This window comes from Lissotriton vulgaris, chromosome 9 (genome assembly GCF_964263255.1).
Source record: "Lissotriton vulgaris chromosome 9, aLisVul1.2, whole genome shotgun sequence".
NCBI classification, from domain to species: domain Eukaryota; kingdom Metazoa; phylum Chordata; class Amphibia; order Caudata; family Salamandridae; genus Lissotriton; species Lissotriton vulgaris.
In genome coordinates this window covers 433,544,617-433,560,520 of record NC_141697.1, presented here as the reverse complement: position 1 = coordinate 433,560,520, position 15,904 = coordinate 433,544,617, and the positions used below count along the sequence as shown (strand labels likewise).

Sequence of the window (15,904 nt, the reverse complement as noted above, 5' to 3'; positions counted from 1 at the left end):
TTACACTTTTAGAATAAAAAAGAATTTACGAACAGCAAATTACAAAATATAGGTAGTCATGAGCAAGTTTATCTGTCTGGGGCACATAAAATGAGGCAGAATATCAATAATCACCACAATTTGTATGCAAATAATGTGTGCCAGTGGTGTAGTGATGTTCTGCGTCACATGCAAAGGACAGCAAAACTTTGTATACTAAACTTTTTCAAAAATTACTGTGCCCGCCAGTAAAACAGTGTAAGTCGGCATTCTCTGCAAATACATATTTCTTTTTCTATAGAAACCTTGTGTCAGAGTTATGCCAAACATTTTTAACTGGCAGGAAATCTGCTTTGACCTGTCGGTCATGAGTTTTCAATCCCAGCAAAACAAACTCAATATTCCAACGTGCTGCGATTGGTACACGGAGTATAAAAAATACGAGTTATGGTAATACCTGCTTTCAACGCTTTATTATGAAACGAAGTTACTATCATTATTATGATTAAAACACTGATTTTGAAATTAAAGAGCGGATTATGGAGGGGGGGTGTGGTTAAATAGCAGCTAAACATGATAGGTTCAGGGCAAGCAATATAACTGTACCATATAAGTATCAATCTCTAATTCATCACAGCTCTCTCTCTGCAAAAGTACTTGTCTGGTAAAGAACACCAAGCAGTCTGTTTGGCAGCTGCTGGCGGATGAAGATTAAGAAAAACACGTAATATTCATAGTTGCAAAACGATGGACCTGGCAACCTTAAAACTGTCCACACAGTAAAGCAAGAACTACCTTGAGTTGTTTTGCCCCACAGTAAATTGTGGGTGCCTGGAACTCAGAATAAAAGATACAAAGTCAGTATATCTTCCATAATGTCCCTAGAAGGGGACATTCCAAGGCGTATTTTGATTGTGAAGTATTGAATGAAAGGACTTGTGGTATGCTGGTGAAGTTATCAAAAAGTAGGGAGGTCTCCTTATAAATCCAATTAGGGACAAGGAGCAATGAACGGAAATGAAAAAAAGGTCCCTATCCTGCCTAGACTTGGTAAAGGTGTACACAGTATGAATTCATAAACCCATTAAAGTCATAACCACATATCTAATAAATCACAGCAATAAGCAAAAAAGATCAAAACAATTTAAAATGGTATTTAGACAATTGTACAATTTATTCAATATAAAATGATACATTCATAGTGCCAATAGAAACAGTTAAAAAATTGTGTCAATTGACATAAAAATATTTAAAAATATTTAAATGACAACTTTGTATTTTACAGCTTATTGCTGTGATTTATTAGATATGTGGTTATGACTTTAATGGGTTTATGAATTCATACTGTGTACACCTTTTCCAAGTCTAGGTAGGATAGGGACCTTTTTTCATTTCCATGCTGGTGAAGTTTACACTCCCGCAAACTGGAGGACATCTCAACAAAACAGTTCACGAGCATTATGTCCAGGTCACTACAGAACGCACAATATCATCTTGTGAATACGAGTCATACCATGAAAATATAATTTGCTTACAAAAGAAATATGAGCAACATTAATTGAGACATTATAAATCAAAATGTATATTAAACCTCATTTAAGATGATAGTTTATTATTACACCATCAGCATGTTTTTTTATTCTTCTTCAAAAAACAAACTCCCTTACTTCAAATTCAGTAATCTTACAACTTGAGTCTCACCGTGAAACAACTGCTCTTTCTGAAAAGAACATTTTAACACACATCTGCTTTTCTCTATTATGGCCTTTAGAAAGGTGGAGGTAGGGTAGCCTTATTCATTTACCCATTTGCCTTGTTGCAGGGCATTAATTACCTGCACGCAAACACAGATTTCTGGAAACGGTGGGTGTCACTAATCACCCAGATTCACAAGGGCACCGTTCTGTGCCTTTACTGCTGCCCAATAGATCTTTTGATTAACTGTTTAGCTACCTATACACCTCAGAATTTTTTAAAGCTATTTATTTTGTTTAGATTATCAATAAACCATACAGACTTGAGAATACCTAAAATTAACATCATAACAGTTTTTTTTTTAAAAGGCGTGTGTATCATCCGTCCTTACAACTTACAATGTAGGGTGAACTAAGCTAGCACTTGATCATTTTACAAACCTTAGTGAGCATAATCATAATTTCAAATAAAAGACAATTGAATCATACCGGCCCTAAAATAAATGATCACTTCCCTCTTTCTTGTATGACCCTAGGCTAACTAAAAAGTAATTTATTCTGTGTGTGGAGCTAATATTTGTGCATTTTAATATAGAGAGTATTATATTCCTCTAAAGAGATAATATACCACAATCAAAAACGTGGCCTTCATTTTATCAGATGACTTCCTTCAATCTCTTAATCTGTTCACACAACGGCAAGTAGTAATGTATATACCTTTGGCAAGTAGATAACTTACGGACATGGTCCAGATTAAGTTCCTTTCTTCATTCTAGCAGTAAACTTGGATTTAGATATACGGTTTACACTTTCATCAGTATCTAATTCTTAAATACTAAATATAAATAACTCACTACTCAATTATTCATTGCTTCTAAGAGCTTCATAGAGGCATGCTCTGCTGTATTCCTTTCAGCCATGAAAAACCAACATTGTGCTTTGGGACGATTGAATATCTTGTTGTTTTGTTTCACATAGGCAGACAAAAAGTCACACTCTTCTGTAAGCTCATCTGTGTATGACTTTTTAGAACAATGTCATCTGCATGACAAGGTGCTGCTGAAGTTGTAGTTTCAAGACATTCTGATGGTTCTTTACTTTGCTGACAACTAAATCCAATGCTACTACATGCTAAATCTGTGGTTCAGGGTCCCCTCACTCAGTCAGGCTAGTCAAACTTTCGGCATCCCCTGTGCAGCTCAATATATCAGAGAGGCTGCTTTTTTTGTCCCGCCAGTTCAGCACAACATGCATTTGCGGTACAGTGGTGCTGCTGTTCCATGGTTGTCAAGATGCTGTGGTTAGTGAGCCATAATGATAGTCAAGTTGCAAACCATTGAGATCTCTCCTAGGAAATATGTGGTCCTAACAAAAACACATGACAAACACAACAACATTAGCCTGACGAACAGTCAAACCACTGGGGAAACTGCAAGGATGATTTAATGAAGGAGCCAGTATTAAATACCAGGTTCAAAGAACAAGGTCTTTTTTCTGAACGAAAAAATCTAAAAAGAATCTTACCATAAATCATAAAATGAAAGACAGTGGATTGTAAAATAGTTTTAAGACAACAGAAGGTGCAACAAAGCCTAAAAAGGTTGTGGTGTATCTATCAAAAAACTGGAGGCAGATAGAAAAAAGATAGTCAGAAGTGGGGAAAGGAGGGAGTACACATTTTAACAAATTAAAAATAAACAGAGATAAAAAAAGGTTGACTCAGAGAAAAAAGTTGTTATTGGTAAGGGAGGAAAATGGGATGGGGTAGGGAGAGGAATAACGTGGAGGCAGAGGATTGCACTGTGGAAGGGGGCGGATAAAGGATCAGGAAGAGAAATCAAAAGAAAGCTGGGATAAAACAGTCATGGACTGGGGGCCTGTAAAAGGCAAAGGTGATGAGGTATCTTGATCCTTTCGAAAAGAGAGCTTTGACAAAAGAATTTCATTATACGTGGCAGTCATCTGGTTTATTTCATTAACCATGGCAATGATATGAGGTTAGAAAATATTTATAACTGATTGTCAAAACATTTGCCTGGACAGACCTCTCGGAGATCACTTAAATGCCATGATTTCACATAGGTAATTAAAAAGAGAACCACAATTTTAATATTAATACTTACAAACTTCTTTAGTTTGGTTAGCTCTTACAATTCCTATTTTATACTTCCGAAACAAATGCAGCCTATGAGTAAAAAGTTTACTTCAAGCGTGTGCATACGTGTACTTGTGCTCAGAAAGTTCCTGTGCCAAACAAGTCAAATTATAGCATATGCAAAATGATGGTGACTATCCTAACTTCGTAGGCCAGTGTCAACGGTAGACTAAATAATGCCCCACACCCTAGTATACAGGGTTCAATTTCACTAAACCTAATGTGACTAGTTCACCCTTTCTGCTGGGTTAGAGGGCGTCGGTGAAACAAATCTTTGATACTGATATAAATCAACACACGTTTTTCAACTATGAAGCACAGTGTGAGGTATTTCTTTTTTTTTTTTTAAACATGTTTTTATTAAATCAATTGTTTCTTTGACAAATATGACAGTTTCAGACATTGAGTACATAGTTATATTATTTTACATCACTAGATACACCGTTTTAACTTTTACATTAGTACTTCTCTTACTTATAGCAGTTTTATAGTATTTCGCTTCAATTCTATAATCCTCCCCTTCTATCTCGTCGTCTGAGCTATCTATGTCAGACTCCGGTAACATGTCACACAGATTCCCTCGGAAAATATTCCAGGCAGCCCAGAATTTATTCCATTTATGCGGGCTACCCCTGTTTTTTTATACTGTACGTTCCGTTATCATTGTAAGGTCCATGTTTCCAAACCAAGCTGTTAAGGTGGGTAGGTCTGCTGCACCCCATTTCTGCTCTAAGTCTCTTTTTGCGACCATGAGTCCCAGTGTGGCCCATGTCTGTCCAGGTCGGGTAAGGTCATTGGGGTCCCATATGTTTAAGAGACATTTTCGTGGTTCTGGCAGTATGGATACCCATATCGCTTGTGACATCGTACGCATCACCCGCTGCCAGTATTCTACTATCGCTGGACATTCCCACATGGTGTGGAGATAGGTGCCTTCTTCCCCGCACCCCCTAAGGCAGTAAGGATGCTGTGCTCTGTGTAACTTATGTAGAGTAGTTCTGGTGTAGTATATGCAAGGTAATATTTTGAGTTGCACCAATCTAAGCTTTGCTGAAATACCCACCTCCCTAGGAGATGCTAGTGCTTCTAACCATTCCGCATCGTCCATGTCACCTATGTCTATCGCCCATTTCTCCCGTAGTTTAGCGGTAGGGTCAGGTAGGTTGTTGATTAACTTTCGATATACGAGTGAAGTTGCTCGTTTTTGCATATAGTCAGTGAGTAGACGATCTTCCAGCGGGGAAGCCTCTGGGACTTCAGTGCCCGGTGGAAGTGCCGTTAACAATGCCGGCCTCATCTGTACATATCTGTATGTTTCGTTCGGGCCTAGCTTGTACTGTTGTCGAAGTTGCGCAAAAGGAATGACCGTCCCCTTATCCCATAAATCTCCCACAGTGGAGATACCAATGCTATCCCACTGTGTGAAACCTTTACTGCGTCTTAATTGTCCCAGGTCCTTGGTATCCCAGAGCGGGGTAAGTTTAGTTATGACTCCTTTCCATCTCAGCTTAGCCAGTGCTGTATACCATATTGCGACCATGTGTGTTGTGGATCCTTCTAGTTTTGCGGCAAGTGTTTTGTTGTACAGTACCGCCAGCATGTTGTTCGTGCCCAGTTGTGCTCTGTCTGCCCTATATGCTGGGTCATTGTGAGGCGCATGAATCCATTGATTGAGGGTCTTGAGTTGTGCTGCCCAGTAATATATTTGTAGATTTGGTAGCGCTATCCCGCCGTCGTACCAACCACTGTGCATCTTGGCCTGCCCTATACGTGATGGGCGATTGCCCCACAACAGGTTTGAGACTTGTGCTGCTATGTGTTTAAAATATCTGGGTGGGATTGGGTAGGGCGCATTCTCAAGTGCGTAGAGAAACCTCGGTAGTGCCTTCATTTTGTACAGTGCCGGTCTACCCAGAAGGGTTAGGGGCAAAGATGCCCAGTGTGTCACATCACGCCGCAGGCGTTCCAGAGGTGGAGCCAGATTTTTCGCAAAGAAGTCTGTTGTGTCTCTAGTAATGTGTATACCCAGATATTTAAAGGAATTCCCGGCTAACACCAATGGGGAGGTATTTCTTTTTAATAACACTAGAAGCTACATTAACTATAAGTAGATTTCAAAATAGAATTATTAGTGTAAGACCTTAGAGATGATAATTATCTCTGAAGGCCCATGGGTTTTGAATTCTGGAGAATAATGTCGTCTACGAATGTTACGGCTGTTTTTTGGAAAGAAACCATTTCGGACAAATGTCTGATATCGGGGTTAAACACAATGTGGTTCAAAACACATCCCCTGTTGTAGTCAGTTTTCAGTAGACGTTTTGGGGGTCCACCGAGCAGCACACAATGCAGGGTCACCAGACAGGCAAGTAAGCGCCTGTCAATTTCCAGGGTTTAGCACATGCACAGTTCATTCTATCAATGCAATCAAATTATGAACTTCGAACAATATAGCTGCAATAGAGGCTGATTGAGTGGTGCAAAAGGGGCATAGATTTGATAACTTGATAATACAGGTGTAAAGGAGACTGGCAGTCAGCTTGTTGGCCACATCGTTCACTGATGTTACTGCAAGACTTCTACAAAAAGGAAAAGCGTACTTGCAGTTCACTTAATCTGAATATCTAGAGGTGGTCTGATTAATACCAGAGCATATTTGCCATTGAACTGACTCTCACAACGCAAAGACAACAATTATGTAGAATAATTTACCTTCTTCGTCTCTTTCGTCCAAGCCTTTCTCTTTTAATCTTGCTAATACAAATTCTTTTTTTTCCTAAAAAAACAAAAAGTACATTAGAGCTCGTGGACTAATTCTTTAAAGAATATGATTGCATTATTAAAAGCAGAGCAATTATCAACACAATAAGCCTAACACTGCAGTGCTCGACAGTGCTGTTGGAATACTAACAAATAGCTTGCGAGTGATGGCTGTGCCCTGGAATAAATAATATGTAAAAAGTCAGCATGCAGAGATATCAAACAGAAAACAAAGGGGCAAAAAATGTGAAAGCCTACTGCTTGTACTCAGAGTCCAGTTATGGATCCTAAAATGTACTAAAGAGAATGTAGGGGGTCTGCAGTGAATCTACATGGTCCTAGTGTTGGGGCAGATATGGGAGAAAAAAAGCAGCCAGCCTTAAAATCTGACCTTCAAAGAAATGTAATTTTGTGCCTTTCTGACAGACCTGCTAAATGGCAGGCAAACGGCATGCAACATAGTCTTATTTAATTTACTTCTGCCGTATACCCTGAGCAAGAGCAACGGGGCTATAGGTATCTCTTTGAGGCAGGTGGATAACACTTCCAAATCTATGCAGAGTCTACCAACTCATAGGTTTCCATTAAAAGCGCTGGGTTCTCAGAGAGTGACCAGGTCCATTTCTGTCAGTTTCTTAGATGTGATCGACTTTGGAATCAATTACCAAACATGGACTCAGGCAACCAGAAAGCAAGTTTTGGAGGATGGAAGAAAGACCGAAAGTACTAGACGAGATCAACTGGTGCATCAGTGTCAGAAGCAACTGTATCAAAAAAGGGCAAAGCCAAAGGACGCCAAGCAATTCACAAGATCATCCGACTGAAAAACGCTGTTCAGGTTTTTCTTGATTATCAATCAGCTCAACCACACACCAATTGCACTTTTAGTTTTCGGTTTATAACTTAAAAGCTATGGAAAGTACGAAGGATGGAGAAAGCCAATATGAACTCGCACCCAACAGAAGGGATCACGCTCTGGGCGGATAAGGTATGGGATGCAGAGGAGCAATGGTTTCAGAGGGCTTTCATAAACATCGGTTCGGGAGTATGGAAAATGACATCCTGAAAAGAACTAAAGCACAAGTTACTACTTGTGTAACGATATATCTGTAAGAGACATTAGTTAGTGATAGATTCCTTACCTTAGAATATCCCCAGGCGTCAGACTGGATCCGTAAACTTTTGCGTAGCAGTACCCTTGCGCGTCGGTAGGCGTCGTCTGCGGCTCCGCGTCCGTCGTCGGCGACGTGATGACATCGTCGGAGTACTTAGACGCCGCCTCCGCGTGCTGACGTCAGTTCTTAGACACAGCTTTTCCGCGCCAGAAACGCAGAGCTATGCCAAAAACCAACACTGGTGCCATGAAACTAGGGCCCTGAAGGGGATGACCTTAACCCTAGATATCGGTTGGCAGAACGGGGAGGATGGGTGGGTCGGTAAGGAATCTATCACTAACTAATGTCTCTTACAGATATATTGTTACACAAGTAGTAACTTGTGCATCTGAAAGAGACACGTTAGTGATAGATTCCTTACCTTAGAATAGATACCCCAGCAATACCAACTCCGTGGTAGTGGGTCTGCGAACCAATAATCACACCAGAAAGTCCTGGAGGACGGAACGGCCGAAGTAGCCATCCCTCCGGACTTGACTGTCCAGGCAATTATGTCGTGCGAACGTGTGCAGCGAGGCCCACGTAGCCGTCATGGCATATGTCCTGCAAGGGCACACCTCGGCCCAAGGCAGTTGTAGTTGCTGTGGCTCGAGTGGAATGAGCCCTCAGCCCCACAGGGGGTTCCTTCTTAGCCAAGGAGTAACACGCCTGGATACACAAGATGATCCATCGCGAGATGGTCCCCTTGTGCACCGCTCTCCCTTCCTTAGAGCCCACGTACTCAACAAAGAGTTGGTCATCCACCCGGAACTGTTGTGTGCGATTCAAATAAAATGAGAGCGCACGTTTTGGGTCCAGACGGTGGAGCCTCTCTTCCTCTCTCGAGGGATGCGGAAAGAAGGTGGGCAAGGTGATAGATTGCCCAATGTGGAAGGCCGTGACTACCTTGGGTAGGAAGGAGGGCCTTGTCCGTAACACAACCTTGTCCAGATGGACTGAAAGGAAAGGAGGCTTACAAGATAGAGCCTGGAGCTCACTCACTCTCCTGGCAGAGGTGATGGCTACCAGGAAGGCAGTCTTTAAGGAGAGAAGGCGAAGAGGACAGTTGTGAAGTGACTCCAAGGGAGCGCACATCAGAAATGTAAGAACCAGGTTCAAGTCCCACTGAGGCATCACGAAGGGAACAGGAGGGAACGAGTGTGTGATGCTCTTCAGGAATCGATTAACGATAAGGGACTTGAACAAAGAAGGTTGATCAGGCAGCCTCAAAAAGGCTGAAATAGCAGAAAGGTAGCCCTTGATAGTGCCCAGAGCAGAGCCCTGCTGGGCAAGAGAAAGAAGAAAGAGGAGAACCTCAGAAAGAGGGGCATTAAGGGGACCCAAAGCCTTTGCTGTGCACCATGCCACAAATCTGTTCCACCTGAAGGCGTATACCGACTTTGTGGAGGGACGCCTGGCTGCCAGAATGATGTTACAGACTTCAGGAGGCAAGTCAAATGGCCTCAACTGTCGCCGCTCAATCTCCAAGCATGGAGGTGGAGACTGGACAGGTTCGGGTGGAGGACCGTCCCCTGCTGCTGCGACAGAAGGTCCTCCTGAAGAGGCAGACGAACCGGGGGATCGACTGACATACTGAGTAGCTCGGGATACCAGTACCTTCGTGCCCAGTCCGGAGCCACATGGATGACTTGTGCCCGGTCGCGCTTGATCTTCTTCAGCACTCTGGGCAGAAGTGGTATAGGCGGAAAGGCGTACAACAGACCGCAACTCCACTCGCGACGAAAAGCGTCTCCGAGCGAGTGCCGCCTTGGAAATTCCAACGCGCAGAACTGATGACATTGCGCGTTCTCTTCGGTGGCGAATAGATCAAACCAAGGCTCTCCCCACTGCAGAAAGAGACCTTGCGCCACGTCCGAGTTCAGACGCCATTTGTGATCCATCATGCACCGGCGGCTGAGTTCGTCCGCCCTGGCGTTCAGAGAACCTGCCAGGTGTTGAACCATCAGAGTCACGCCCTGATGTTCCAGCCATTGCCAGAGGCGCAGAGCCTCCTGGCAGAGGGTCCACGACCCCACCCCGCCCTGTTTGTTGCAGTACCACATGGCGGTGGTGTTGTCCGTGAACACCTGCACTACACTCCCTCGGACAGACGGGAGGAATGCCTTCAGTGCTAGACGAATCGTCGCAGCTCCAAAAGGTTGATATGGAGACAGGACTCCACCGGAGACCAGAGGCCTCTGATCTCCGCCTCTCCCATGTGGCCTCCCCAGCCCTGGAGGGACGTGTCCGTCACAACTACGTGCTCCGGTTGGGGAAGGGAGAGGGATCTGCCGCTGACCCAATCGCGGTCCGTGAGCCACCACTGCAGCTGTCTCGCAGTGCCCTCCGAGATCAGGACATGGTCGGACAGGTTGCCCTGATGCTGGGCAAACTGAAACTTCAGGTCCCACTGCAGAGCCCGCATCCGCCACCGTGCGTGATGCACCAGAAGGATGCAGGAGTCCATCAGCCCCAGAAGCCGCAGCGTCAACCTGACCGAAACCCGGGATAGAGGCGGAAGATTGGAATCAGAGCCTGTATATCCCGGACCCGCTGTTCGGGTGGGTAAACCCGAAACTGCGCCGAGTTGAGAACCGCTCCGATGAAAAGGAGCTTCTGAGAGGGACACAGGTGTGACTTCGGCACATTGATGGAGAACCCCAGCTGGTGCAGGAGATCCGCCGTAGTCTGGAGGTGGCTGACAACTGTCTGGGGCGAGCCCGCCTTCAACAACCAGTCCTGGAGGTAGGGGAAGACTGAGACTCCTAATCTGCGCAGATGAGCTGCGACCACCGCCATCACCTTCGTGAACACCCGTGGGGCGCTGGTAAGGCCGAAGGGAGCACGGTAAACTGAAAGTGCTCGTGGCCTACCGTGAACCGCAGGTAACGCCGATGGGCCGGCAGGACCGGGATGTGGAAATACTCGTCCTGCAAGTCCAACGCTACCATCCAGTCTCCTGGGTCTAGGGCAGCTAAGACCTGAGCCAGAGTCAGCATTTTGAACTTCTCCTTCCGGAGGAAGCCGTTGACGTTCCTCAGATCCAAGATAGGGCGTAGGCCCCCTTTGCCCTTCTTGGGTACCAGAAAGTAGTGGGAGTAGCAACCACGTCCTACTTCTGGCCCAGGAACGCGCGCGATGGCCCCCTTGGCCAAGAGGGCCGAAACCTCCTCCTGCAGGAGCCGCAAGTGATCCCCCGATACGCGGTGGTGTTGCGGTGGCATGGCTTGAGGAGTCATCTCGAAGGGGAGGGAGTAGCCCCTCCGGACGATCTGCAACACCCACCTGTTTGAAGTGACAGTGCGCCAGTGAGAGTGGTGATGGTGAACCCTGCCCCCCCCCCACTGGCGTCACACGGGCCGAAAAGCACGGACTAGGAGGGTTTAGAGGCGGATGCTGCGGGGGAAGGTGTGGGCGGATGCTGCGGGGGAAGGTGTGGACTGACCTCGCCGGTTTCCCGACCGCCTCCACGGCGGTTTCCATGGCCGCCGCCGCGCTAGGTAGTAGTCTGCGGTGAGTGGCTGGCGGCACGTGTGGGGGCGCCCCTTCCTTGGCCACGAAAGGAGCGAAAGGCACCCGTTTGCTGGCGCTGGGCCGAGAGGCCCAAGGACTTGGCCTTAGCCCTGGAGTCCTTAAAGCGCTCAAGCGCATGGTCTGCCTTGTCACCAAAGAGGCGACGGCCATCGAACGGCATGTCCATCAGAGTATTCTGGACGTCTGCCGAAAAATTTGCGGATCTCAGCCAGGCGTGGCCTCGTACCGCCACTGTCGTTGCCATCGCTCTGCCCAGCGAGTCGGTGGTATCCAGCCCACACCTGATCGAATACTTGGCTGCATCTCGGCCCTCCACAAGGGCTTGGTTGAGTTAGGCCCGTACCTCCAACGGGCACTCTGGCAGCACCTCCACCACCGTCTCCCACAGAGAGTGGGTGTAGCGGCCCAAGAGGCATGCGGTGTTGGAAGACTGCAGTCCCAAACTAAGGGAGGAGAATATCTTCTTTCCATAATTCTCATACCTCTTGGATTCCCTGTCAGGCGGAGCCGTCGGGAATGCGGTCTGGGAATTAGAGGCCTGGACGGGCAGACTCTCAAAGGGTGGGGTGGGAGGACAGGAAACCTGGGTCGCCCGGAGCAGGCGTCTGGCAACGTTGCTATCTACGGGCGAACCGTAGCGGGCCTGGACCAGGTGCCCAAAAGAACGTCGGTCAAGGCCTCATTCAAGGGCAGCAGAGGCTCAGCCGAGCATGAATGCGGTTTAAGGACCTCTGTGAGGAGGTTAGTCCTGACGGCCGCGACGGTGAGCTCAAGGCCCAAGGCCTTGGCAGCCCTCGTCAACACCACGCCTTTGTTTGCCCCCTCCTCCGAAGCCACGGTAAGAGGAGAAACAAACCCAGTGTCTGGAGAGGTGTCCAGGCCACTGGCCTCCCCAAGGTCTCCTGCCCAGTCCTCCTGAGACTGACACTCCATGGTCAGAGGGTCCTCAGACCCCTCCCAATCCTCCTTCTCACCCATCTCCTGAAACTCAGGGTTGTAATGCAATGGGGCCGGTTCGTAGAAGTGGATATCTCCAAACGGCGTCGGAGCAAAGGAGGTATCGGGGGCGGCGCCGCCCGAGGACGGCGCCGGAGGGGACACCTGACGGACCGACGCCGGGGGGGTCGTAAGGTCCACCGGTGACAAGCCAGAGCCCGAGGAAGGTCCAGCGGAGTCCCGCGGCACCGGGCCCGAAGGCGGCGCCGGGGCCGCTGTTCCTTGCGGCGCCGGGCCCGAATGCGCCGGCGGTGTCAGGATCGTGGGGCCCTGCGGCGCCGGGCCTGAAGGCGCCAACGGCGTTGGGGCCGAAGCACCCGACCCGCTAGGGCCCCCAGACGGGTCCGCTGGGCCCGAAGGCGCCGCGGAGGCCGTCGGAGGAGAAAGGGACCTCATGGCCATGAGGAAGCACTCAATCTCCTCCGGTGTTGCGTCCTGCCCAGGGACCGGAGGGTGTGGGGCGGGACGAGACGCCCGCGACTCCGAAGGAGCCGCGTGGGTGGTGTCACCCGAACCCCCGGCCGCATCGTGCGAGCGTCGGGGGGAGTCAGAAGAGCGATGACGCCTCTTCGACTTCTTATGCTTCTTACCTGACGACGACTTAGACCCGGAGGCGTGGTGCCGACTCCCGGAGCTGTGGTGGCTCAGTCCCCGCGACCTGTCCCTCGACCTCCCATGGGACCGGGACCTCACGCGGCGCGGTTCCGACTGCCGGAGTTTGAGTCGCCTGCGGGACCGCTCCCGCCTGGCTTTCGAAGATAGGGCCCGGCAGTCTGAGCAGGCCTTATCGTCGTGGTCAACGCCTAAACAGGTCAAACACAGGTGGTGGGGGTCCGTGACCGACATCGTGCAGTCGCACTCCTCACAGTGTTTAAATCCGGGCATCCCTAAGTCGTTAGACTTCGAGGAATGATCAAAAGAGATCAAAAAGTTAGTCAAAAAGTGTCTTTGGGCAAATGCTCTTTCCAGATCTGCGCTGGCTGGCGCGGAAAAAAGAAGAACTGACGGAAGCACGCGGAGGCGGTGTCTAAGTACTCCGACGACGTCATCACGGCGCCCACGACGGACGCGGAGCCGCAGATGACGCCTACCGACGCGCAAGGGTACTGCTACGCAAAAGTTTCCGGATCCAGTCTGACGGCTGGGGATATTCTAAGGTAAGGAATCTATCACTAACGTGTCTCTTTCAGATTTAAAGTTCATTAGGTTTTAAGAAAGAAACCTATAAGTGCAATAACAGTTGCAATAATCGATAAGAGAAATGTAGTCTGCGTAATGTTTCATTGTTCAGGTCAGGAGAAGAACAAAGCAAAGTTGAGTTTAGCAACACTTTATTCTCGAGCATCTTTCCATTTTTAGGAGAACATTTTCCTCAGCCCCAAAAATATAAACCCCAAACCAAAGAAAGCATGCACAGGCCGTGATCATGAGAAGTAGATCATCAGAAGCAAACTAAAATGAAACAATGTATCATGCAATCCTGCATTAAGTAAACTGTTCTATGGTCTCATGCAATCCTGCATTAAGTAAACTGTTCTATCGTCTATCAGATCACATCCTTACTGGAAAAGGAGAATGGCTGGCTATTTGTGTTCCTTTTTTTACATTTCAGATTATACACGCAATTATCAGTTATGTTATTTGCAATGTAACGTTCACATGAACGGTGACTTTGCGTTTATGTGACCGAAGTACATGTAAAGTGATGGGAAGCATTCCAGAGGGAAAAGGCATATTTCCAAAGCTTAACTAAATCTTAGATGATCTTCTATACTTTGTATTTCCTCCAGGAGAGAAACCCCAGATTGATCGCCTGGTGCAAGAAACAGTGACCAACTGAGTCAAAGAGTACAGAGGTGCGGCCAGTTGATGTTGAAACATGAAGCAAAAGGTATGTGTCTTGATTAATAGTGTGAACATTTTTGTTCCAGAACTAAGATCCATTTTCAGAAAAGGCAAAGTCCATAACACAGCATGCCTGCTAATTAATTAGTTGCCCCACCAGCAACCAATGCACTGAGTGGAAGTACAATGTCAGAGAAATATGATGAAAGTGACATGGTCTGAATAACAGCTGTGCCACCGCATTTTATACCTTCTAAAGTCTCAAGGTTTTAGATACTAAGAGAGAATAACAGATGTTTGCCTTAGTCTAATGCAATTATATGATTGCAGTGACCTGATCACCTGATGTGGGAAGAACAGATACCGCAATCTTAAAGCTCCCAAAAAGAAAAATAACTCTTAACCTTCCCCCCCAATTTTCTGGGGAAGGGAACTGTAATCAACAGTATCTCCTAATTTGTGAATACGTGAAAAGAACTGGGTGAATACTCCTTGACTGAAAGCAGAGAACTAAATTTCATTATATTGATTGACTGGCAGTAGGTCTACCTCCGATGGAGTTAATTTAAGCAGGTTTCTGGTAAACTAACAACATATTTCTGTTATGTGTGAACTAACCCCAGGCACAATCTCACCAAGAATGCAATCTAAATGGAGTATATCTGTGGCACCATCAGGGCACATGTAGAATTGTGATGCTGTTAATGTCAAACATTGAGCCGAGTTTCCTCAACCAATTCCTGGTGCGTGAAACTGCTAATCATGGGCCCTTCAAAGAAAATAAAAACACTAAATTTACTGCAAGAAAAATACTTTTGCCAACATTGCATGACAACAAAAAAAACCCTCTTTTTGTAGAAACATTCTGCAGACTGTTGGATTTCACACTAAAAGTAAGCAATTTATCTTTGCATACCACCAGTGTCTGTTCAGGGCTGATCTACTCCTGCTCACTCCAGTAGGCCAACAGCAGCAGCGCAACACAGTAGTAGTATGAAATGTGGCATGGCAGGCTACCTTAAGGCCGGGCATGTCAGATGTCCCCGCCCCGGTTGAACTGTTCACTAGTACTCACATTCTGACCCTTGTTTAATGGTAATCCAAGCTTGCACTATGCCACCTGGAGCTGTTTGGAGATGCGTGTGCCTACTGCTTACACTCTTCTCACATACCTCTCAGCAGTGGGGGAGTTTCAGGGGTGTCAGGGCTGAGTGTACAGAGCAATGGAACCACCCACTGAACTGCTGCTTCCAGGGACGCTTCTGGCCTTGTGGGCCCAGTTTAGACGATGGTGGCGTGGCATGGGGCTCAGCTACTCAATGTGGAATTATTGAAATACATCAAAAACTCAGAGCAACCCCATGCATAATAGACAGACTGTGGGTATTTCTAAATTTCGCAGCACTGAGTGAGACTTGCTGGTAGACATCCCAGTGTGGTTTGCTGCTACCCGTTACTCATTAGCTTTAATATTTTAAATAACCTATATTGGATTCCCTGCTTACCTCCATGTGCTAAACTTTGTAGAAGTAGATCTACTTAATCCAGTAATTTATTTTTGGATACATCACAATGGATGCAGTACTCAGTAGTTAGGGCATTAGATGGAGGTCCTAACATGTTTCCTCTCTTAGGACACTGCACTCCCTTCCAATGGCTACTAGAATTGAATTTCCAACTGTAGTTACTATGAAAAGGGTATTATAATATGAGACACTAACACATATGCAATGTCATGTTTCACACTGCAGGCACTCACAAACAATCTAGTGTGCTCCAAAAAAAAA

The 15,904-nt window shown here is 46.6% G+C and overlaps 2 protein-coding genes across 3 annotated transcripts in view; one reads left to right on the top strand and one right to left on the bottom strand.

Moving 5' to 3' along the window:
• Positions 1-15,904, bottom strand: part of COA8 (cytochrome c oxidase assembly factor 8) — a 99,880-nt gene that overhangs the window by 20,855 nt on the left and 63,121 nt on the right. For both annotated transcript variants that reach the window (XM_086937877.1, XM_086937876.1), the window contains exon 3: positions 6,541-6,604. In XM_086937877.1, the coding sequence (XP_086794003.1) occupies positions 6,541-6,604 (64 nt within the window). The remainder of the gene's footprint in view (positions 1-6,540; positions 6,605-15,904) is intronic.
• BAG5 (BAG cochaperone 5) overlaps positions 14,101-15,904 on the top strand; it is a 184,612-nt gene continuing 182,808 nt past the window's right edge. The window contains exon 1 of the mRNA XM_086937874.1: positions 14,101-14,163. The gene's annotated coding sequence lies outside the window, so the exon portion shown is untranslated. The remainder of the gene's footprint in view (positions 14,164-15,904) is intronic.